The sequence below is a fragment of the Dendrobates tinctorius genome, unplaced genomic scaffold, assembly GCF_039654945.1.
Source record: "Dendrobates tinctorius isolate UK_male_01 unplaced genomic scaffold, ASM3965494v1 ptg000016l, whole genome shotgun sequence".
NCBI classification, from domain to species: Eukaryota; Metazoa; Chordata; class Amphibia; order Anura; family Dendrobatidae; genus Dendrobates; species Dendrobates tinctorius.
Genome location: NW_027361684.1, coordinates 91,458,754 through 91,483,842, shown reverse-complemented (window position 1 = coordinate 91,483,842; position 25,089 = coordinate 91,458,754). Strand labels below are relative to the sequence as shown.

The 25,089-nt window shown below is 43.1% G+C and overlaps 2 protein-coding genes across 5 annotated transcripts in view; one reads left to right on the top strand and one right to left on the bottom strand.

The window, feature by feature from the left end:
- The window catches only part of NDP (norrin cystine knot growth factor NDP), a 314,667-nt gene that overhangs the window by 77,103 nt on the left and 212,475 nt on the right, over positions 1-25,089 (top strand). The window lies entirely within an intron of this gene.
- LOC141080667 (uncharacterized) lies at positions 5,736-10,596 on the bottom strand. 3 transcript variants are annotated; one of them, XR_012228986.1, is made up of 5 exons: positions 9,996-10,596; positions 8,916-9,734; positions 8,218-8,326; positions 6,096-7,503; positions 5,736-6,011 (listed from the first exon to the last, which is right to left on the bottom strand). XR_012228986.1 is itself a non-coding variant. In XM_073566055.1 (4 exons), the coding sequence occupies exons 1-4, from the start codon at positions 10,495-10,497 to the stop codon at positions 6,702-6,704; spliced, it is 2,232 nt and encodes a 743-aa protein (XP_073422156.1). In that variant the 5' UTR covers positions 10,498-10,596; the 3' UTR covers positions 5,736-6,701. The 3 variants fall into 3 exon arrangements, 1 of the variants encoding a protein (XP_073422156.1); XR_012228985.1 differs by having other exon boundaries at positions 5,736-6,319; positions 6,549-7,503; XM_073566055.1 differs by having other exon boundaries at positions 5,736-7,503.

The following is a 25,089-nucleotide window of genomic DNA, read 5'->3' as shown; positions in this document are numbered from 1 at the left end:
ACACTTTTCCATTACTAATCCTAGAGTTGTTAAGTGGTTAAGAAAACACACAGCCAGAATAAAGTCTTTTAATGAAATAAAGCAATAAACACAGTGGTTTGCCATTTTATTGTTCTGCTAATCCAAGCGATGCACTAATTCTCCTGTAAGAAATAATAATAAAAAAAACAATATACCATACCTGTCCAGTGTTCAGTCCCACACTGTAATCCATATCAGGTCCATATATAGTTTATACCAGGAGTGGTGCTAAATGCAACCGTCCCGGCTGTAAACTACCGCTGAATGAATGAGATGGTAACACGCCTCATAAGACGCTGTCACTATTGACATAGGCATTGACAGAGGCTTCTGAGGGGTTAAAGTGCTGGGCTTGGAGCTAGGCTTGGTTCCAGTACATGCAGTAAGAGCTCTGCTGTGCATAACAGTGCTTCCTGCTCTGGATGGCATTTGCACAACTTTTGTGTGTGTAACTGTATATAACTGTTTGCCCAATTGTAGTAAATTTCTTGCAATATGAATATACCTATGATGATTCCACCAATCCCAGTGTCCTTTAAATGCTGTGAATGACAGATCTACCGCTCTATCTGACAGAGGGCTTGCTGAGCTATAAGGATTGTGAGTGACAGCTTAACCACTCAATCTGAGGCAGAAATGTGAATATTGTGAATGACAACTTGGCAGTGCTATCTGGCTGGGTCTGTGGGATATCCTCCAGGTGTCATCCATTCTGGCTGATTAAAGGGCTTTTTAGCACTCTGACAATGGTCAGTTGTAGCTTTACTCAAGGAGTGTGTGTTTGTTCTGTGCTCTGAGGTGTATTCTGATCTCTCTTGCTGACCTTGGATTTACTTTTGACCATCCGTTTGACTTAGCCTCTGCCTTCCTGATACTGTGACTTCGGACTGTGACTTAAAAATGCTTTTATATTTCACTTTGTCTATTATGAGCCCTCTTGGTACTAACCCAGACCTCTTGACTAACCTGCCTCATGGCAAGTCCATCAGTAGTTACTAGCGTCACATTGAGCAGTGACTAGCATCACAATACAGTTATGCTCGTTTTAAGGAAGGGGTTAAAGAACAGAGATTTATCAAAGTCTGATATTCACAACACATGTCTGTGTATTGTGGTGCAAACTAAGAATATTTCAAAAGAAGAATTATTGATGCCTGACAGGCTGAAAATGTTTATAAAAACCATCTCCAAAGAGTTTGAACTCCACCAATCCACAGTCAGATAGCTTGTGTACAAATGGAGGGAATTTAAAACCATTATTACCCTCTCTAGTGTTAGCTGACCAGCAAAGATCACTCCAACAGCAAAGCATATAATAGTTCTTAAGGTCACAAAGGTACCCAAGGTAACCTTTAAGCAAGTAAAGACCTTTCTTACATTCACTCATGTTAATCTTTCTGAATTTAACATCTGAAGGTCACTGAACAGCAATAGTGTTTATGACAATATGACAATATTGCAGGGAGAAAGCCACTGAAAAGAAACATTATAAAAATCACCTTGACAAGCCAGGAGGCTTCTGGAACAATATTTTGTGGATGAATGAGATGGAAGTGAAGAATTTTAGTTTAAATGAGAATCTGTTATGCGCATATCTTGACTCCAAAATCGGGTTCTGCTCTCTTCTCGTATGATAGCATATAAAAAATGCACAAAGAACCAGGGGGTAATTAAATAAATAAATGTTTAAGTTCAAATATATTAACAGATATTAAAATACTGTGGATTGGGGTGATGAAAAAGGAAGTCATGCCTGTCGTAACGCGCATCTGGATAGTGGCACCGCAATACAAGGCTAAGTTAATTCATACTCCATTATTTGATTTATTTGAATAGTACAGTCTATTTGCAAAGCATATACTTGCATTATTACTCATGTGATTTAAGATATGAGCAGATAGCTCTTCTTCATTACCAGGATTTATGTTGTACCATTTATCTGTTATTTACTACTAAGATGGTACTTCTAGCTAAATGCTGACATTCTCCATTACTCTGCTATTTGCTTCGCTTTTTGTATTTGGTATTAGCTATCATATTTTGAATGCTACTTAATTGAGGCGCCATCTTTTCGTAATTTACTGCCATCACCTCAGTCCACAGTATTTTAACATATTTTAATATATTTGAACTCAATAAACATTTCTTGATTTTATTAACCACTGGTTCCTTGTGCCATTGTTCTATATGGTCTCATGTTAACCTTTGCTCTGAACCCCTTGAATTTTTGTGTTATAGAGGTACACTATGAACTTTACCTCACAGCCATAACCAAATATGGGTACATTGGTTGATAGCCTTATTTAGGATCTTTTATCTTCCTCTCTGCCTGCTGCCCTTTGCTGCTGCCCTTTGCTGCTGCGTTGGGCTTTACTACTTTCCCGAGAGGCCACAAAGCCATCTTCAACCATTGCCTTTTAAAGGGAATCTGTCATCAATTTTTTTTGCCTATCAACTGCGGCCACCGACATCAGGGGCTTATCTACAGCATTCTGTAATGCTGTAGATAAGCCCCCGATGTTACCTGAAAGAGAAGAAGAATGAGTTAGATTATACTCACCCAGGGGCGGTCCAGTCTGGCGCCTCCTATCTTGCAGCGATAATGTCCTCTTCATTCCTGGCCGTCACAGCTCCGGCGCAGGCGCATTGCTCTGCCCTGTTGAGGGCAGAGCAGAGTCCTGCAGTGCGCAGGTGCAGGACCTCTTCTGGTGCCTGCGCACTGCGGTAATCTACTCTGCCCTCAACAGGGCAGAGCAGTACGCCTGCGCCGCGATGGCCATGAATGAAGAGGACGTCATCACTGCAAGATGGGAGGCGACGGACTGGACCACGCCTCCCTCCGGACCCGAACAGGACCTGGAACGCCCCTGGGTGATAATTAACTCTTTTTTCTTCTCTTTCAGGTAACATTACAGAATGCTGTAGATAAACCCCTGATGCCGGTGGCCACAGCAAAAAAATTGATGATAGATTCCCTTTAATTTGAAACACCTATTTGTTTGAGCGTTTAGTCATCTTTGTCTTCAGTTGCGGCTTGTTGGAGTTTTCCATTTTCCGCGTCTTCAACTACGCTAATCTTTTTACACTTCAGTGATTTCTACAACTTGCATCTACTGTTCCTCAAAACTGCTGGGGAACCCATTGTTTGTTATATGCATTACGAACTGTTATTCAGACACTATTTACATTACACTGCAAATACAGTATCTCTGCATTTTAGTGCGGTTTCTACATTTGCTCCTACCTAATGTTTAATCCATGAACCTTGGCATGCATTACAAACTGTTATGTGGAGAGTGCAGTCTAATCACATTATGCTGTTATCAACTTTGCTTTTTGAATTTGGTATTTTATATCTTATCAACCTTGCTTAATTGAGGAGCCATCTTTTGGTCATTTACTGTCATCACCCCAGTCCACAGTATTTTTATATCTTTTAATATATTTTAAGTAAAAAAATATTTATGTTATTACCCACAAGAGTTGAGCGACTTTGGTCGGATCGGGTTTCATGAAACAAAATTTGTTTCAGATGAAACTGGTCCGACTAGGGCAAAAAAAAGTCAGAGTTTCGTCCGAAACCCGACCCCAATGCAAGTCAATGGGGATTAAAAGTCGGCATTGAGTGGATGAATGTCATCCGTTCAATGCCGACTTTTATTTCCCATTGACTTGCATTGGGGTTGGGTTTCGGACGAAACTCTGACTTTTTTTGCCCTAGTCGGACCAGTTTCATCTGAAACAAATTTTGTTTCCTGAAACCCGATCCGACCAAAGACGCTCAACTCTATTACCCACTAGTTCCTCGTGCAGCTGTTCTATATGCTCTAATGTTGACTTTTGCGCTATACCCCTTTGATTTTTGTATAATTGAGGTACACTATGGACTTTACCTTACAATCATACCCAAATATGTGTACCTTGGTTGATAGCCTTATTTAGGATCCTTTCTCTTTCCCTCTGCCTGCTGCCTTTGGGTACATTTTGGTGGTATATAACTGTAAAGAAAATTGTTAAAAAATGTATCAGTATTATATTGGTCATCCATAGAGTATTACATGTCCTTGGGTACATTTTGGCGGTATATAACCCTAAACAAATTATTCATACGTTTATCAGATTTATCTTATCTATCCACACAGTATTACTTTTTTTGGATACATTTCAGTGGTATCTAACCCTCCAAAAAAATTACAAAATAATTATATGTATTATATTGCTCATCCATACAATACTACATATTTTTGTGCACATTAGTGGTATCTAACCCTCAAAAAAATTGTAAAAAAAAAAATGTATTGTTGTTATTTTGCTCATCCACGCAGTATTACATGTTCTTAGGTACATTTTGGTGGCATATGACCTTCCAAAAATTTATTCACAAATTTATTGGTATTATGTTGTTCATCCATGGAGCATTAAGTCTTCTTGGGTACATTTTGGTGGTATCTAACCTTCCCAAAAAATGTTCAAAATTTTTTTGGCATTATAATAATAAATTTTATTTCTATAGCGCCGGCATATTCCGCAGCACTTTACATTTCAGAGGGGACTTGTACAGACGATAGACATTACAGCATATCAATAATCACATAGATCATAACAGATACCAAGAGGAATGAGGGCCCTGCTCGCAAGCTTACAATCTATGAGGGAAAAAGGGGAGACACGAAAGGTGGGTGGTAACAATTGCCCTGATTGTTTTGGCCAGCCATAATGTTAAGTGTGTAACAGTACGGACACAGAGGGCTAATAGATGCATAAAGCATGTGGCACACAGGGATAGTTAGGTTAATGGGATTGACTGTGCCACACAGGGATAGTTAGGTTAATGTGTTGAGGCGGTAGGCCAGTCTGAATAAATAAGTTTTCAGGGAACGCTTAAAATTGTAGGGATTGGGGACTACTCGTATTGACCTGGGAAGTGCATTCCAAAGAATTGGCGCAGCACGTGTATAGTCTTGAAGACATGAGTGGGAGGTTCTGATTATCGAGGATGCTAACCTCAGGTCATCAGCAGAACGGAGGGCACGGGTAGGGTGGTAGACAAACAAGGGAGGAAATGTAGGGTGGTGCTGAGTCATGGAGTGCTATGTGGGTGAGGGCAATAAGTTTGTACTGGATTCTGGACTGGATGGGTAGCCAGTGTAAGGACTGGCACAAGGTAGAGGCATCGGTGTAATGATTGGCAAGGAATATGATCCTGGCTGCAGCATTCAAGACAGATTGGAGGGGGGAAAGTTTGGTAAGAGGGAGACCGATTAAAAGAGAGTTACAATAGTCCAGACGAGAATGAATAAGAGAAACAGTAAGAGTTTTTGCAGCGTCAAAGGTAAGAAAAGGTCGAATTCTAGAAATGCTTTTGAGATGTGGATAACAAGAGTGAGCCAGTGATTGGATGTGGGGGGTGAATGAAAGCTCGGAGTCAAGTATGACCCCAAGACAGCGGGTTTGTTGCTGGGGAGTAATAGTGGAACCACACACACTGTCATATGGTATACAGTCTATCTAGAGTCTAACGCATGGGTATAATAAGACACATGAGACATAAGCTTCTTAAGCATTTCTTGTATTACTCCATACAAGTAGTGCAGTAGCAGGATAGTTGCAGAGTTAGGCAAACAACCAACGATATTCAGAGTCTATTACTTTCCTGTCAGAAGTAGCTGGCAAGCAGAGGGGTTCTGTGTCCACAAATGGTTCCAAGCAGAGGAGATCCAGGCTTCACAGACCAAGTCACAAACTGGGAATAGAGCTGATTCAGGAGCACAGGTGAATCAGCTGGAGCTGATTAAAAGGACAATTGGCAGGAAACAGGGCAGGGACATCATAGCTGAGTACTCCATGTTATTTGAGGGCAAAGTCACTGCACATGCCAGGAAACAAGATGGCCAACGACAAGCTGAGGACTCCATATTGGTTGAGGGCAAAAGTCAATGCACAGTCCAGGAAACAAGATGGCCGACACACTAAAAGCGAAGATAACGGATCTAGCATAAAAGTCCGAAAACATTACATTACTCCCCCCTTAAGGACAGCCTCCGGATGGCCCCAGTCCAGGCTTTCCCGGGTACCTCTGATGGAACTGGCGGAGTAAACGAGGCGCATGGAGATTGGAGGCTGGTTCCCACGAGTTGTCCTCAGAAGAATAGCCTTGCCACTGTACCAGGTATTGCACCCCGTCTCTACGCAACCTGGAGTCCAGGATCCTTTCCACGACAAACTCCTCCTGGCCATCGATGAGGACCGGAGCAGGAGGGGAAGAAGAACGACCAGGGAAAGAATTGGGAGTTGCAGCCTTCAGTAGAGAAACATGAAACACAGGGTGAATCCTCATAGATCTCGGCAGTTGAAGGCGACAGGCAACGTTACTGACAAGCTTAGTAATCTTATAAGGCCCGATGTACTTATGACCCAATTTGGATGATGGTACTCTCATCTTAAGGTTCTTAGTTGACAGCCAAACCAAATCTCCTACCTTAAAGGTTGGTGCAGGTTTACGAAACCTATCTGCCGATTTTTTATACCTGTCCTGAGCGGATTCCAGATTCCTCTTAAGTAGATCAAGGTTCTGTTGTAGAGATGTGATTCTGTCGGCTACAGCTGGGAGAGGTGTGTCTATGGGAAATCGAGGAAGGATGTTAGGATGATAACCCAAATTGGCATAAAAGGGTGACAGCTTAGTGGAAGCGCTCTGCGAATTGTTGTAAGAATTCAGCCAGTGGGAGCAAATCCACCCAGTCATCTTGTAGGTGGCAGATAAAACAGCGGAGATACTGTTCTAAGGTCTGGTTAGTCCGCTCAGTCTGTCCATTTGTCTGCGGATGAAAGGCAGAAGATAGATTAACTTTGATGTTTAACGCAGCACAGAAGTGCTGCCAAAACTTTGAAGTGAATTGCACCCCTCGATCAGATACAACCTCATCCGGTACGCCATGCAGACGAAACACATTTTGGATGATCAAGTCCGATGTGTGTTTCGCAGTGGGTAAACCCACACACGGAATAAAATGGGCTGCCTTTGTTAACCGATCCACCACCACTAGAACTGTGTTCTTCCCTTGAGAGGTTGGCAGCTCCACAATGAAGTCCATTGATATGGATCCCCATGGACGGGTGGGAATGGGTAGGGGTTGTAAAAGACCTGTAGGCGACGAACGTGGAGTCTTGCATCTAGCACAGACTTCACAAGAAGTGACATAATCCAGAACGTCTCTTCTGTACGTGGGCCACCAAAAGAAGCGAGACAGGAATTCTTGAGTCTTCAGAACTCCTCTATGCCCCGCTATTTTAGAATTGTGGACGAGTTGCAGTACTTTCCCTCTGGCCGCTTCAGGAATATACAGGCGTTGCCCCTGAATCCACACACCATTCTTATATACAAGACTTACTTCACAAGATGGTTGTGCCAACCAGGGATCCGTATGGTATGCTTCCTTGATATCGTTAAGCAAGTCTTGATTATGGATCACCCCCAGGAACCTGGAATCAGAGATAACAGTCTTATGAAACGGGAGTGGGATAGTTTCATCTGAGTAGAGTCTAGACAACGCATCGGCCTTTCCATTACGTGATCCTGGTCTATAAGAGATAACAAAACTGAATTGGTTTAAGAAAAGACTCCAACGAGCCTGGCGAGGAGTCAAACACTTAGCCGATCTGATAAACTCGAGATTGCGGTGGTCAGTCAAGACGATTATCTGCTGTGCAGCTCCCTGAAGGTGGTGTCTCCATTCTTTGAAGGCTGCGATGATGGCCAACAATTCTCTATTACCCACGTCATAGTTTCGTTCTGCAGGAGACAACCGCCGAGAAAAGAAAGCACAGGGATGTAAGACTTCTTTCTCGCCTGTCCTCTGGGAGAGGATAGCTCCAATGGCACTGTCTGAGGCATCCACCTCTATTATGAAGGCACGTTCAGGGTTAGGATGCACCAGAATAGGTGCCGTGGTGAATTTCTGTTTCAGGCGGGAAAATGCTTCTTGAGCCTGGGGGGTCCAGGTAAAAGCAGAGTTCTTGCGGGTAAGCCGTGTGATGGGAGACACTACCTCAGAAAAGTTCCTGATAAAACGCCTATAAAAATTAGCAAACCCTATAAAGCGCTGGACCTCCTTTACATTCTTGGGGACCGGCCAGTCCTTAATGGCTTGGATCTTACTCTCATCCATACTAATTCCTCGTGACGTCATTACATACCCCAGAAATTGGATCTTCGTCCGATGGAATTCGCACTTTTCTAGTTTGATATACAGATGGTTTTGTCGAAGGCGTTCTAAGACCATCTTCACATGTCTGTGATGTTCCTCTGTGGAGTTAGAAAAAAATCAAGATATCATCCAAATAAATTACAATGAATGTATCCAGGAGATCTCTAAAAATGTCATTCACCAAATGTTGGAAAGTTGCTGGGGCATTACATAAACCGAATGGCATTACCAGGTATTCAAAGTGTCCGTAGCGTGACCTGAAAGCAGTCTTCCATTCATCCCCAGGTCTAATGCGGACCAAGTTATAGGCCCCACGGAGATCCAACTTAGTAAAGAGCTTTGCATGCCGTACTCTCTCCAATAATTCCGGAATCAAAGGTAGTGGGTAACGGTTTCTGATCGTGATCTTATTGAGCTCCCGATAATCTATGCAGGGCCTAAGAGATCCGTCTTTCTTCTTCACAAAGAAGATTGGTGAACCAGCGGGAGATGAAGAATGGCGTATGAAGCCCTTGGCTAGCTGTTCATCTATATAGTCCTTTAGCGCCTTTAGCTCTGGCCCTGCCAAAGGGTAGATCTTGCCAAACGGTATCCCTGCACCTGGTAATAGGTCTATTGGACAGTCATATGGACGGTGAGGGGGTAGTAGGTCTGCGTTCTTTTTGTCGCACACATCAGCATACTCACGGTATATTGCTGGTAGCTCTGAGACTGATGGTGGTCCCTTAGGGATGGAGCAGACTGAAGCTTCTGGACTTATCTGTGTCTTCGGAAAGTGCAGTTCTTTAGTCTCCCAATTAATCGTAGGATTCTGAGCCTGCAGCCAAGGCAGTCCTAGAATAATAGGGAAATGAGGAGAAGAGATGAGCATAAAGGACAGACTCTCTTGATGGTCATTACCCATGAGGACCTTCAGGGGTTCCGTCTCCTGGTCCACTGGTCCCGAGTTTAACAGTGAGCCATCCACGGTCTCCATCTGTACAGGAGTAGCCTTCTTTACTGAATGTACGTTATGTCTCTGGGCAAAGGAGATGTCCATAAAATTGCCGCTTGCCCCTGAATCAATCATAGCGGAGGTAGATACCCAAACGGAGTGAACCCTGAGTTTGAGGGGAATGAAGCAATGAGAATTGTTGTTCTTGCAGCTCAGCTGGGAAACCGCTGAGAGGACCGGAAAAACTGCTGCAGTAACACCTGCATCGGGCTCAGAGATAACGGAGTTCAAGTCCGAGTAATCAATGTCTGTATCTTCTACTCCCTCTGGGGTCTGTAGTGCAGACCTGACAGAACCCCTCTCACAGCACTCGCAGTGTATGATGGCTGCAGTTGTCTTACGAGAACGACTGGGGCAGTTGATGATGAAATGTCCTGACTTACCGCAATAGAAACACAGATTTTCCTTTAGTCGTTGTTCCTTACGTGCATCACTGACCCGTCTCTGTAAAGAGTCCACCTGCATAGGCTCGGGTTTTGGTTCTCGTATAATCCTGCTCAAGGACTCCTTGGCTGGAGAGGGAGAGAATAAATGATTAGAGTGCCTTAGCTCCGACCACCTCTCCTGTCTGCGTTCAGTAAGCCGAGCATCGATCCGAATACAGTAGTTGATAAAATCTCCTAATGCTGTAGGTGGGTCGACACGAGCAAGTTCGTCCTTAATTACAGAGGATAATCCTCTCCGAAAAACCGATCTTTTAGCGGAGCTATCCCAAGTGGTGTCGAGGGCCCATCTCCGGAAATCCAGAGCATATTCTGCTACTGAGCTCTTACCTTGGCTTAAAGTCAACATAGCTGATTCCGCTGTAGCACCGCGGTTCGGATCATCGAATGCCTTCCCCATAGCTGAAATGAAAGCATCAAGGTTATTTAGACAGTCGTCGTCAGTCTCAATTAGAGGGTTTGCCCATGCGAGAGCTTTGTTGGAGAGTAGCATAATTATTGTTAATACTTTAGATCGCTCAGTAAGGAACTGAGGCGCATGAGCCGCAAAGAACAGTTTGCATTGATTAATGAATCCTCTGAATCTTTCCCGTTCACCGCCAAAGCGGAATGGTGGTAGCTTGGGGATTCCCATTGCCGGGGTGGAAGTTTGGGTTTGGACTTGTCGCTCCAGAACCTCAATCCGGGTTCGTAAGTCCTGAGTGGTTTGTCCGAACACCTGTAGATTATGATCACTCCGATCCCGCAGACTTGCAAAGCTGTCCTTTACTGCCTGTAGATCGGCAAGGATTGAATTGGTTACTTCGCACAGATGTTTAACAGAGTCCTCCATATTCCCCGAAGATGTATGGCAGAGAGGCTGGAAAGAAAGAAAAGGAGCACAATAGTGTTTACCTGTGGTAACACTCCTGACTTAAAAGAAGGGAATGTGCTCACCTGGAAAGGTTGTGAGAAGCCACAACCACTGTCACATATATCGATATCTTGGATCCACAGCCTGCAGCGGCTCCCCAACGGCAAAGATCCAAAAAAAAATAAAAAATAAAAAATAAAAAAAAAATCTCTATACAGGTTGCAGCGGTGTCTCAGACCCAGCAGACTCTATCATGGCTCCTGAATCTGTCATATGGTATACAGTCTATCTAGAGTCTAACGCATGGGTATAATAAGACACATGAGACATAAGCTTCTTAAGCATTTCTTGTATTACTCCATACAAGTAGTGCAGTAGCAGGATAGTTGCAGAGTTAGGCAAACAACCAACGATATTCAGAGTCTATTACTTTCCTGTCAGAAGTAGCTGGCAAGCAGAAGGGTTCTGTGTCCACAAATGGTTCCAAGCAGAGGAGATCCAGGCTTCACAGACCAAGTCACAAACTGGGAATAGAGCTGATTCAGGAGCACAGGTGAATCAGCTGGAGCTGATTAAAAGGACAATTGGCAGGAAACAGGGCAGGGACATCATAGCTGAGTACTCCATGTTATTTGAGGGCAAAGTCACTGCACATGCCAGGAAACAAGATGGCCAACGACAAGCTGAGGACTCCATATTGGTTGAGGGCAAAAGTCAATGCACAGTCCAGGAAACAAGATGGCCGACACACTAAAAGCGAAGATAACGGATCTAGCATAAAAGTCCGAAAACATTACACACACACACAAACACACATTATATTCCTCATCCATAGAGTATTACATGCTCTTGTGTACATTTAGGTGGTGGTATATATAAGACATTTGTCACATTTTGGTGTTATATAAAACAACAAAAAAAATAAAAACACTTTTATAGATTCAATTAATAATCTTTACAGTATTATGTGGTTTCTGTTATATTTTGGTGTTATATAAAAATCCAACTTAAACCTGAAAAAATGTTTATGGATTCAATGATTCACCCATACACTGTAACATAGTTCTTGTTACATTTCGCTAGTATATTAAACTCACAAAAAACCTTCCAAAACTGTATAAGGTTTCAATTAGTCATCCATACACTGTAACACAGTTCTTGTTACATTTAGCTGGAATACTAAAATCTAGAAAAACCTTCCAAAACGTTTTATGAATTCATGGATTCATCCATACACACGTGGTCAAAATTGTTGGTACCCCTCATTTAATGACAGAAAAACCCACAATCGTCACAGAAATAACTTGAATCAGACAAAAGTAATAATAAATCAAAAATCTATGAAAATGAACAAATGAAAGTCAGACATTGCTTTTCAACCATGCTTCCACAGAATTTAAAAAAAAACTAAAACTCATGAACTAGGCCTGGACAGAAATGATGGTACCCTTAACTTAATATTTTGTTGTTCAACCTTTTCAACCAATCACTGCAATCAAACGATTCCTGTAGCTGTTAATGAGACTTCTGCACCTCTCGACAGGTATTTTGGCCCACTCCTCAAGAGCAAACTGCTCCAGTTGTCTCATGTTTGAAGGCTGCCTTTTCCAGACAGCATGTTTCAGCTCTTTCCAAAGATACCCAATAGGATTTAGGTCAGGGCTCATAGACGGCAAATGTTTTCCTCTTAGCCATTCTTGGGTGTTTTTAGCTGTGTGTTTTGGGTCAATATCATGTTGCAAGACCCATGACCTGTGATTGAAACCAAGCTTTTTGACACTAGGCAGCACATTTGTCTCTAGAATCCATTGATAGCCTTGAGATTTAATTGTACCCTGCACAAATTCTAGACACCCTGTGCCAGATGCAGCAAAGCAGCCCCAGAACATAACAGAGCCTCCTCCATGTTTCACAGTAGGGACAGTGTTTTTTTCTTGATATGCTTCATTTTTCCATCTGTGAACATAGATCTGATGTGCCTTGCCTAAAAGTTCAATTTTTGGTTCACCTTCAGTTCAACATTGTCCCAGAAGTTTTGTGGCTTGTCAACATGTAGTTTGGCAAATTTCAGTCTGACATTATTATGATTTTTTTTCAACAATGGTGTCCTCCTTGGTCATCTCCCATGAAGTCCACTTTGGCTCATACATTGATGGATGGTGCGATCAGACACTGATGTTTCTTGAGCTTGAAGTTCACCTTTAATCTGTTTAGAAGTTTTTCTGTAAAAAGCTGGAAGGAAAGTAAAAGCGCAATAGGGTCTTATCTCGGTATTAAGAGATACCTCTAAGCAGATTTTTCTCACCAGATAGAGCCCAAACACAGGCTCATAGAAATATTAGCTGCTGCAGATCCACCAGTCTCCTCGTGAACAGCCTGATTAGAAAAAAATGGGATAAAATGGTGTATTAACTCCGCGCTGCTTGAAAGATAGAAGTCCAAATGGATATTTAGATGAAAAAGTTTTCACCCATCAAAAATGTGACACCATTGTTCTCAGTAGTGATCTTGTAGGCAGAGATACTGTTCTCCTTTCCATTCAGCACTTTTTCCATCCATTTCAACATTTTCATTGCCACCCAGACCTCTTTGTAGGGTCTGCCAGAAAAATGTTTGGATTTCCCATTATGCTTGTTACTCAAAAAGAGCATTTGCTTGGTTTGAGTAACAAGCATCCAAGCATTTTAGTGCTTGCTCATCTTTACTTAACAACAAACTGTCTTATCAGCAACTGTGTCTTGTCATCATTTTCCTCCTTAGACAAAAATTGCCTTTCCCCACCATCATCTACTTGTGACCGTGGCTGATCTTAGTTTTGTGCATCACTAAACAGAGGCCACAATCAAGAAATGATAATGTAAAGAGCTCCTCGGAGTGTCCTAGCTTGGGATCACTGGTCTCCTTGGAGACTCAACATGGTAGGAGGAAGGAGGATCAGGGTGAGAGTTAAATGATTCAGACTTTTGGCTGGTGAGACTGAACCATATGGAAAACTGGCTGGTGCTAGCAAGCATGCTGGAAGCATTATCTGCTATCCAACTGACCACCTGTTTGCACTGGTGAGCCTTCAGAAGTGGTGTCACATTCCTCCCTGCAAAGTGGAACAGGAAGCTATGTGCCGTGAATGGGCATGTTGCTTGTGCTCCAGCAACAGGCACAATCGCACCTGTCCCATGTCCTCATCATCTGCGTGCACCATCATCAGCACTTCCACTTCCTTGTCCCTTACTGCATTCCTTAAGCATTTTCTAACTGCTAGGTCTCTGGAAACCAAGTTTTCTTGATTAATTGAAACTAAATTTTCTGAAACTTTTTTTTAATAAAAATAAAATGTGGTCACCTGTAGTAGGCCAAGCGTTTTTTTTTTAATTTTTATTTCAAACCTCCATATTTTCACACAAAGTACTGTAGGTTAAACTGTATGGCCGGGATCACACATGCGAGAAACACGGCCGACACAAAGAAAGCTGAACTGTGTAGATGACAATACAATCAATTTTTTTTATAAAAAAAAGAAAATGTGGTCACCTGCAGCAGCTATATATTTAACAAGGGACTGCAAAGGCCTAAGCCCTGCCTAGAGGCTTTATTCAGCCACTCTCCCTGCTCCGGCAGCTGTTCCTAGGTTAAATACAGAATGTATCACATAGAAACAACAAAGCACAACATTAGCTCTTAGTGCTTTCAGTATGGTGGTTCCGCAAATTATCACCACTAGATTACTCTGATTACTAAAACTGTGCACACAGGACTGGACAACTGTTCTTTCCCTCCAATCAGAACTGTCCCTGAGATGTGCAATTGCATCAGTCTGTTTTTAATTAATTTAGGATCTGCCCTTCTAAATTTCTAGCATTTTAGCCCAGAAGAGGCATGAATTGATAGATATAAGATTTAGAATCCCATCAAAGAAAGGTTATTCTTGTCATGGCTAGTGGGCTCTCATGAATTGGCCAATTTGTCCACTGAGCGCCTTAATTTTTCTAAGTATATTCTATATAGTAGTAGTATAGTTCAAATTTCATTCATTATTTGTTTTCATACATCTTAGCGTATACACTCTGAACTCTGACCATATGCTAAGTCTTCTGTCTGCCAAATTAGTACAAGCGTCCTGTAGTCTCTAGGTCATTTCTTCATCAGCTATTGATATGGCAACTAATGAAGTAGTGACCTGGGGATTCCCTTACACCAAGTCCAGAACCTTGTATAGAGGAGTAAGTGTGATTATCTAGGAACTTTTTTTGACTAAACTGCCAAGTTTAGGCCAAATTCAATTTCATAGCAACCAATGGGTCAAGATCATCTACTGACAGATGTGTAACGGTCCCAAAGTCACTTTTTCAAGTGAGTAACTTTTCATAAAACAAGTAAACTCATAAAATGGTGTATCATCTGTGAGTCAGTAGTTGTATAAGTAAAAATTCAACTACATGCTACAGAAGCAGTGGTAAACATTGAAACATGGAATCCTAATATCTAAATTCTCTTGGTAACACCGGAACAGAATTTACAGCAAGTTACTCACATTGTCCAGCACCAGCATTGTGTCCCATCAAAGAGCCTCTGGTTCCTCTTATGACCGTTTCTAGTTGCAAGGCTACCCTTCTTCTTTCTCAGCTTTTGGTTTCTGCCATAGCCCTTCTTGTATGGATTGTGGGTCTCATGTATGCAGCACACAGTGTCATACAGTTACAAAGCCAGGCCAAACATCAGGCCTAGCAGGCTATTTAAAGTAGCATTGTCCTAAGTCCCATGAGTCTCTGGTTATTGAGGTTTGTACCTTTCATTCCTTGGAAGTGTATTTTTGCCTGAAGTGCCTTATCGCACACTACCTGTCGACAGACTTAGCTCTGTTTTTGGCAATGTACCCATAGTAATCTTCATCATGCTTACTTCCTTATTGCATAAATTAACCAGTTTATGTACTATACTATACTTGAAGGCTGCAACCAATTAGCACATAGGGTTTTTCAGTTTTATGTGTCACATCTAATTCAATTCTAAACTATATTTTTCTTCAGCTGCAAGAAAAACAGTTGGAGATGAAATTATGAGAGCTTAAAGCCAATAGACTGCAAATATAACCATAATACATATATTATCCTCCACAAGTCATTAGCATTGAGTTGTCCGTGTCATTATTTTAAGAACTGAATTCTCTCAAATAGTAATTGTCATTAGAATACATTTAAGCTGACACATGTGTAAGACTGGAATGTAGACATTCCAAGCATTCATCATAGTTAGTTACAGATGTAGCCCCATTCACCTTTACTGGAACTGCGTGAAAACGAAAAGGCAGCTGCTTCCCCCACCGCCCACTTTTGCTGACTTCCATGTCCCTGAAGAGATTCTCCATAGCAGGGGGAAAAGGGATAGGCTGTCATTTAAGGTGCTATACTAATGTATTTTGCATGTGTCCACCATACAAAACTAAGACAAATATTAGCCAGTCACATACTGTGTGGTTTCAAAACCAGCAATGTTGTCATAAGGAAACAAGAAAAACACTTAAAGCAATGAAGAATTTTGCGCAAGACTTAAAAACTTTCAAAAAAGTATTTTTGTCTAAATAATTATTTATTAAACTCATAATATTAGAATGATTTTAGAGACTACATTTGGACTTTTGTACATCCCAGACAGTCTTGTAAATCACTGTGAGATACAGAAGTCTGAGGGACCACATGCAGATCCTATGAGATTGACATTTAACATTCTGGGCAGAATTCTTTTCTTTGGTCTTTTTCCCAGTTGCTTTGATGTTAGAAAACGAAAAATAAGTATTCATGGATCAGTCAGTCTTGAGATGGTTATTTGTTCTGACTATCTAATGTTAGAGTATTTTTAATTGAGGTTAATTACACAGAATTGCATGCAGCGAATCTGAAGATTATTACGGTAAGTATGCGCCAGCATATTTTTAGTCTGAGTGCTGTCCGTGAAAAAAACGACAACACTCAAACCAATGTTATTCAATGGGGCAATCAATGTAGATGAGCAATTATTCTCTGCACTCTTCTTCTGAGGTTCGCCCACTCAAGTCTATGGGTGTGCAAAGAAAAAAAAAAATATTCCATAGAAAGTCATGATATACAGTAGCATTGTATTTTGACATATACATTGCAATTCATTAACACAAGAAACTGTAATTAACTTTGTAAATTGATGAAGGGAATCTGTCAGCAGGTTTTTGCTATGTAGTCTGAAGACTGCATGTTTGAAGAGTTATTATTATTATTATTATTATTATTATTTATTGTTATAGCGCCATTTATTCCATGGCGCTTTACATGTGAGGAGGGGTATACATAAAAACAAGTACAATAATCTTAAACAATACAAGTCATAACTGGTACAGGAGGAGAGAGGACCCTGCCCGCGAGGGCTCACAATCTTCAAGGGATGGGTGATAATACAGTAGGCGAGGGTAGAGCTGGTCGTGCAGCGGTTTGGTCGATCGGTGGTTACTGCAGGTTATAGGCTTGTCGGAAGAGGTGGGTCTTCAGGCTCTTTTTGAAGGTTTCGATGGTAGGTGAGAGTCTGATATGTTGTGGTAGAGAGTTCCAGAGTAGGGGTGATGCGCGAGAGAAATCTTGTATGCGATTGTGGGAAGAGGAGATAAGAGGGGAGTAGAGAAGGAGATCTTGTGAGGATCGGAGGTTGCGTGCAGGAAAGTACCGGGAGACGAGGTCACAGATGTATGGAGGAGACAAGTTGTGGATGGCTTTGTATGTCATGGTTAGGGTTTTGTAATGGAGTCTCTGGGCAATTGGGAGCCAGTGAAGGGATTGACAGAGGGGAGAAGCTGGGGAATAGCGGGGGGGACAGGTGGATTAGTCGGGCAGCAGAGTTTAGAATAGATTGGAGGGGTGCGAGAGTGTTTGAGGGGAGGCCACAGAGCATGAGGTTGCAGTAGTCAAGGCGAGAGATGATGAGGGCATGGACTAGGGTTTTTGCAGATTCTTGGGTGAGGAATGAACGGATGCGTGAAATATTTTTGAGTTGAAGTCGGCAGGAAGTGGAAAGGGTTTGGATATGTGGTTTGAAGGAGAGATCAGCGTCAAGGATTACTCCGAGGCAGCGAGCTTGTGGGACTGGGGAGAGTGGGCAGTCATTTACTGTAATTGATAGGTTCGTAGGGGGGGTCACGTGAGATGGGGGAAAGATGATGAATTCTGTTTTGTCCATGTTGAGTTTCAGATATCTAGTGGAGAAGAAGGATGAAATAGTGGACAGATATTGAGGGATTCTGGTTAGTAGGGAGGTGATATCTGGTCCAGAGATGTAGATCTGTGTGTCATCAGCATAAAGATGATACTGAAAGCCATGAGATTTTATGAGCTGTCCCAGGCCAAAGGTGTAAATAGAGAACAGCAGGGGCCCAAGGACTGAGCCTTGTGGGACTCCGACAGATAGGGGGCGAGGTGAGGAGGTGGTGTGTGAGTGGGAGACGCTGAATGTCCGGTCTGTTAGGTATGATGAGATCCAGGAGAGGGCCAAGTCTGTGATGCCGAGGGATGAGAGGGTCTGTAATAATAGGGAATGGTCCACTGTGTCAAAGGCAGCCGACAGGTCCAGGAGGAGGAGGACAGAGTAGTGTCGCTTGCTCTTGGCAGTTAAGAGGTCATTGGTGACCTTAGTAAGGGCAGTTTCAGTGGAGTGGTGTGACCGGAAGCCAGATTGTAAGCGGTCGAAGAGGGAGCAAGAAGAGAGATGGGAGGACAGTTCAAGGTAGACGTGTTGTTCCAGTAGCTTGGAGGCGTATGGGAGAAGTGATATAGGGCGATAGCTAGATACAGAGGATGGGTCAAGAGAGGGCTTTTTGAGGATAGGTGTGATGGAGGCATGTTTAAAGCTTGAGGGGAAAACACCAGTTGTTAGTGATAGGTTGAAGAGATGGGTTAGGGTTGGGATGAAGACTGTGGTGAGGTTTGGGATGAAGTGGGATGGGATCGGGTCGAGTGTACAGGTGGTGAGATGTGATCTTGAGAGTAGAGTGGAGAGTCGATCTTCTGTAATGGTGGAGAAGTTGGTTTTGAAGGTGGAGGGCTGGGAAGTCGGGAGGAAGGGCTCTGGGGGTTGTTGACCAAAACTGTCTCTGATGTTATCAATCTTCTGCTTGAAAAATGAGGCAAAGTCTTCAGCTGAGATGAGTGGGGAGGGAGGAGGTGCTGGGGGGCGGAGGAGAGAATTGAAGGTGTTGAATAACTGTTTAGGGTTGTGAGACAGGGAGGATATGAGAGATGAGAAGTAGGTTTGTTTAGCTGTGGCGAGTGTGGTCTTGAAAGTAGTGAGGGACTGTTTGAATGCGATGAAGTGCTCGTTGGAGTGGGATCTTTTCCATCTGCGCTCAGCAGCCCTGGAAGCTCGCCTCAGCTCTTTGGTCAGGCTGGTGTGCCAGGGCTGTCTGTTGATTTTGCGAGTTTTGGTATGTGTAAGTGGGGCAGCGGATTCCAAAGCTACAGCTATTGTGGTGTTATATAGAGCGGCAGCGTCATCCGCATTGTGTAAGGAACTTATATCTGTAAAAGGGAGGAGGGATTCAGAGAATGAGTGTAGGTCAAGGTGTTTAAGATTCCTGCGAGGGTGTGAAAGTTTGTGGGGTGGGGATTGTAGACATGGAGTGAAGAGGGAAGAGAATGTGAGCAGGTTGTGGTCAGAGAGAGGAAGAGGTGAGTTAGAGAGGTTAGATAGGGAGCAGAGGCGGGTGAAGATGAGGTCCAGTGTGTGGCCATCTTTGTGGGTGGCTGTAGAAGACCATTGAGTGAGGCCGAAGGAGGAAGTGAGAGATAGAAGTTTAGTGGCAGCAGAGAGGGAAGTGTCAATGGGGATGTTGAAGTCGCCCATGATGATAGTAGGGATGTCCGCAGAGTTAACTGATAGATTTCAGGGATGCTTCTTGCATCAAGCTCTGTGGTTTTGTTTGCTTGCAATGATTGTTTTAGCACCAGTAGTTTATCATTGTTGGGACTAGCTGGTCATGTGAGCCCTGATATAACATGCCCCATCCTGTGAGTGGCACCTCACGGTCTATGGACCTTGTATATACAGAGAGCCTGGTGTGGGAGGGGTTTGCTTTCTCAGCTCTGCTTCATGCTAAACGACTGCACCCAGTAATCTAAGTTATACATCATTGGATTCAGCTTCTCTTCGCCTACATCTTCCTGCTCTCAGATGAGGTATAAAAAATCTGCTGACAGATTCCCATTAACAACTGCTGCTGTATAAAAACAGATTGCAGAAAGATGACAAATGGAAAAAAATTTTTTCTTAGTTTTCTGGATGAAATGTTGACTTTTTTTATACACCCATGTGAAAAAAGCTTTAAAGTGACTGGTGTTATGAAAGGGTCACCGAGGAGGATAGCAGGACCAGGCAAAGCCACCAGAAAACCAGAGAGGTTGATAACTAAGCGGATCGCAGACCCCTGATCCTATACACACAGCTAGCAGTAGCCGTGGAGCGTACCTACGATGCCCTAGACGCCTCAGCACAGTCGGAGAGGTAACTCAGCCTAAAGCAAGAAAGGTCAAATCTAAACTGCCCCGAATCAGACTCCAAAGGAATAGATAGCCACCAAACATATATTGTCGGTGAGACAAGATGAAAACACAAATGCAGGCATAAAAATAGACTGAGCAAATGATGGTGCCCAAACTGACTAGACAGGACAGGAAAGGAAAGACACTGTCTGCAATCATGCAAAAAACCCTGAAAAATCCAACAAGTGTGATGCACAAAAAAACACTGAAGGGCACATGACTTCACCCCCACTATATCAGCATTCTGGTATATACTGAAAGCAAAGCAAAAAGAGACCAATATAACAGGGGACAGAACAAACTGTCACAAGCAGTAACATATGGGCGGTAATCCAGCACAGCCCCAGCAGGAGCAAGCTGACCTGCACAAAGCAGAGATAAACAAAACCAGATCAAATGCAAAAAGAATAGCAAATAACCACTTAGCTGAACCATGCAGGAACAGAGCAGGAGACATCAGACCTCAGAAGGCACAGGAAGAAAATCACCAGCAGGGATTGAAGGAAGTCAGCTGCCTTAAATATACCAGTCAGAAACCCCAGATCTCCAATCGTCATCATCATTATCAGGTGGCAGGCCTCTGTCAATCTGACCAGCTCCACTACCTCCAGTAACCACCAGAGGGAGCCCAGAAAGAGAACTCGCAACACCTCTGTCAATCTGACCAGCTCCACTACCTTCAGTTACCACCAGAGGGAGCCCAGAAAGAGAATTCACAACAGACTGGTCTGTGAATGGACATATACACAAGAAGCTATAAGTGCATACATTTTAATTTTGTTGCCATATTCGATAGATGTAAATAATGTATATGGAGCAATGGCATTACTGTTTGGATCATTTTGTGTAATACATGAACAACTTTTGCATAAGAAGTTTCTGTATTCACTATTATCCAATCTTTCTATGAGTCACAATTAAATAGACACATTTTACCAATAGATAGCAGTGCTTTATCTATTCTCGTGCATCATTGTGACCCAATTAACCCATTCATCTCTACAGTTGCATCATTGTGAGTAATGTTTTGCAAAATGTAATGGAGAGGCTGCAGAGAAAATCTGCAGCGTAAATTGATCTATGCAATCATTGCAATGAGCTATTTGCTGCTGCAGATGTATTTGTGCATTTTCTGCTGCAAAACGTTTGGCGAGGACATACCTTCAAAGATGTTTTTCAAAAGTGTGCATTAATAGCATTCAGTTGGTGCAGGTCTCTTTTTATGTAGACACAATGCCTCATCTTTGCACGAGGTTGTTTCTGGTATTGCAAGATGATCATTCTAAGCATAGGTCTGTCAAATATAGTCTTGGAAAACCCTTTAGGTTGGAAAGATATGGTCAAGTATCACAGCAACAAAGAGTCTAGAGACCATGCAATGCTCTCATATGTCTCCTTATGCCAGCTGGGCACTCGCCACAAGGATCAACAATCCCCCTAGACACAAATCTCTCTTAGCCTCTAACCTATCAAATAAAAAATCTTGCTTTGCACTAAGAAGGGACAAGCCCCCTGAATCATGAGTCTGCAAATGTTTCTGGTTTGGATTCTTATCCCAGGTCATGTGACAAGGCTCGTTAAAGGGTTAATATTAACTTTTAGAATTGCTACTTCCAATAGGTGGTGGTAGGCTGGAGTCATACTACCGTAGAATACGGCTGAGTGCTATGCGAGAAAACATTGCATAGCACTCGGCCAAGTGTTAATCTATGGGACAGCTCACATCAGCATTTTCTTCTCAGGCATATTCGATGTGCATGTAAAATCGTAGCATATATCGCCTGAGACTCGCCAATTAAAGCCCATGGGTGCAAGAAAAACTCAGACGCCACACGACCATGCGAGTGCTGTCCGATTTTTACGCACTGATGCCCTTTGAAAAGCTGGCAATTCATCTGGCTCGCATAGTAAAACCACAGAATGACAGGTTAGAATAGAATAGATATACCATATATACTCGAGTTTAAGCCGACCCGAGTATAAGCACCTAATTTTACCACAAAAAAATGGGAAAACTTATTGAAGTGAGTATAAGCCTAGGGTGGGAAATGCAGCAGCTACTGGTAAATTTCAAAAATAAAAATAGATACCAATAAAATTACGATAATTGAGACATGTCTCCCATAAGATGCTCCATACAAAATACGCTCCACATATTGCTCCATAAAGTTGATGATGGGCCCCATAAGATGCTCCATACAAAAATATGCCCCATATAATGTATCCATAAGTTGATGAATGGCCCCATAAGATGGTCATTAGTGATGAGCGAGTATACTTTTTACTCGAGATTTCCCTAGCATGCTCGGATATTCTCCGAGCATTTGGATGTGCTTGGAGATGTAGTTTCTGTCACTGTAGCTGCATGATTTGCAGCTGCTAGCCAGCCTGATTACATGTGGGGATTGCCTGCTTGTTAGGAAATCCCCACATGTATTCAGGCTGTCTAGCATCTGCAAATCATGCAACTATGACAACAGAAAGTAAATCTCCGAGCACATCCAAATACTCGGAGATCACCCGAGCATGCTTGAGAAATCTCGAGTAACGAGTATATTCGCTCATATAATACTCAATAATGCAGTTTATGCTGATCATATACCCTATATTGTTGCTGCTGCAATAAAAAAAGGACATACTCACCTCTCGTCACTGATCGCTGCTCCTCAGAGTCGCCGGCTCTCTGCAGTGACTGTTCAGGCAGAGGGCATACACTAATCATGTCATCGCTCCCTCTGACCTGAACGTCACAGCCAGAGGACGCGGAAGACACAGCGCAGCGGTGGAATGGGGACAGGTGAATATCGCAAGTGCTGGGGGCCTGAGCAAGAAGCAGCACAGACACCTGGCCCCCATAGCGTGCCGGTGTCCCCGCCTGCTCTGGACCCTGGCACTTGTCCCAATGCCGACTGCCGTCCCTGTCAGCAGCCACTGGAATACTTACCGAGGCTGCAGGGGAGCGTGCAGATGATCCAGAGACACCGGGGACCTCCGCACTGCATCGCAGAACAGGTAAGTGGGACCGTGACTCGTGTATAAGCCAAGGGGGGTCTTTTTCAGAGAAAAAAAGGTGCTGAAAACTCGGCCAAAAAACACGAGTATATACAGTATATACACATAGAGTAGGTTCATATATAGATGTCAGTGACACACACATATATATATATATATATATATATTAAGGTGCCAAGGAAATGCATGGTAAAAATTAAGTAGCAAGTTTTTGAAGGTCTTACTTCCTAATTTTGTTCCTTTTTGGTCATAGATATTTTATAATTTTCTTTTTTTAAGATTAGTTATCATTTACTGGTTGCTCAATGGCACATCATATTGCAGTTTTAGGCTGAGTTCACACGTGGCGTTTTTTTCGCGTTTCCGCGGCAGTTTTAACCGCGCGATTTTGCCGCGAAAACGCGAAAAATAAGCATCCCATGCATTCCTATGGGATTCCGCAATGCTGTGCTAATGCTGCGGTTTTTACGATCCCGCACCCATAGGAATGCATTGTTCCGCTTCCTTCCCGCATGTGGCTGTGCACACCATGCGGAAAGTAAGCAGAACAATTGCAGATGGTACCCATGGTCCGGAGGAGAGGAGACTGTCCTCCGGGCTTTGGGTACCATATCCCTGTAAAAAATAGAATTTAAAATAAAAAATATTGTTATTCTTACCCTCCGACGTCCCGCGCAGCCTTCCCGCCTCTCTCCACGCTCCTGTTCCCAGTAGTCCTTTGCGAAAATGCCCGCGATGGCGCCCGATCTCGCGGGATCGCGAAGTCTCGCGGTAATTCGCGTGACGTCATCGCGAATTACCGCGAGACGTCGCGTTCCCGCGAGAACTGACGTAATCGCGGGCATTTTCGCAAAGGACTACTGGGAACGGATGCGTGGGACATCGGAAGGTAAGAATAACAGTATTTTTTATTTTTTTTTTACATTCTATCTTTTACTACTGAGGCCGCATAAGCGGCCTCAGTAGTAAAAAGTTGGTCACACTCGTCAAACACTGTGTTTGACGAGTGTGACCAACCTGTCAATCAGTTCTCCAAGCGATGCTACAGATCGCTTGGAGAACGCTAGCATTTTGCAAGCTAATTACGCTTGCAAAATGCTAGTTTTTCCGCGGGAAAATCGCGGGAATTTAAAATGCAATTTTCCCGCGGACTGGAATTCCGGAATTCTCGCGGTAATTTCCGCGAGAGTTCCGGTACGTGTGCACTTAGCCTTAAATGTAGTATTTATCGTCATGCATATCCCACGCAATGTATGGTATGTTATGCCGATCTGATTAATTGATTTTATATTTTGATAGATCGGGCGTTTCTGAACGCAGTGATACCAAATGTGTTTGTGTGTGTGTGTATATATATATATATATATATATATATATACACTCACTGGCCACTTTATTAGGTACACCTGTCCAACTGTGTGTTAAGACTTAATTTCTAATCAGCCAATCACATGGCGGCAACTCAGTGCATTTAGGCATGTAGACATGGTCAAGACAATCTCCTGCAGTTCAAACCGAGCATCAGTATGGGGAAGAAAGGTGATTTGAGTGCCTTTGAACGTGGCATGATTGTTGGTGCCAGAAGGGCTGGTCTGAGTATTTCAGAAACTGCTGATCTACTGGGATTTTCACGCACAACCATCTCTAGGGTTTACAGAGAATGGTCCAAAAAAGAAAAAAAATCCAGTGAGCGGCAGTTCTGTGGCCGGAAATGCCTTGTTGATGCCAGAGGTCAGAGGAGAATGGGCAGACTGGTTCGAGCTGATAGAAAGGCAACAGTGACTCAAATTGCCACCCGTTACAACCAAGGTAGGCAGAAGAGCATCTCTGAACGCACAGTGCGTCGAACTTTGAGGCAGATGGGCTACAGCAGCAGAAGACCACACCGGGTACCACTCCTCTCAGCTAAGAACAGGAAACTGAGGCTACAATTTGCACAAGCTCATCGAAATTGGACAGTAGAAGATTGGAAAAACGTTGCCTGGTCTGATGAGTCTCGATTTCTGCTGTG

Coding starts and splice junctions, on each gene's coding strand:
- LOC141080667 (XM_073566055.1), bottom strand. CDS start 10,497: ATGGAGGACTCTGTTAAACATCTGTGCGAAGTAACCAATTCAATCCTT. Junction 8,327..8,915: donor AGAGCTACCAGCAATATACC/GTGAGTATGCTG, acceptor CTAACTCCACAG/AGGAACATCACAGACATGTG. Junction 7,504..8,217: donor ACGAAGATCCAATTTCTGGG/GTATGTAATGAC, acceptor CTCTGATTCCAG/GTTCCTGGGGGTGATCCATA.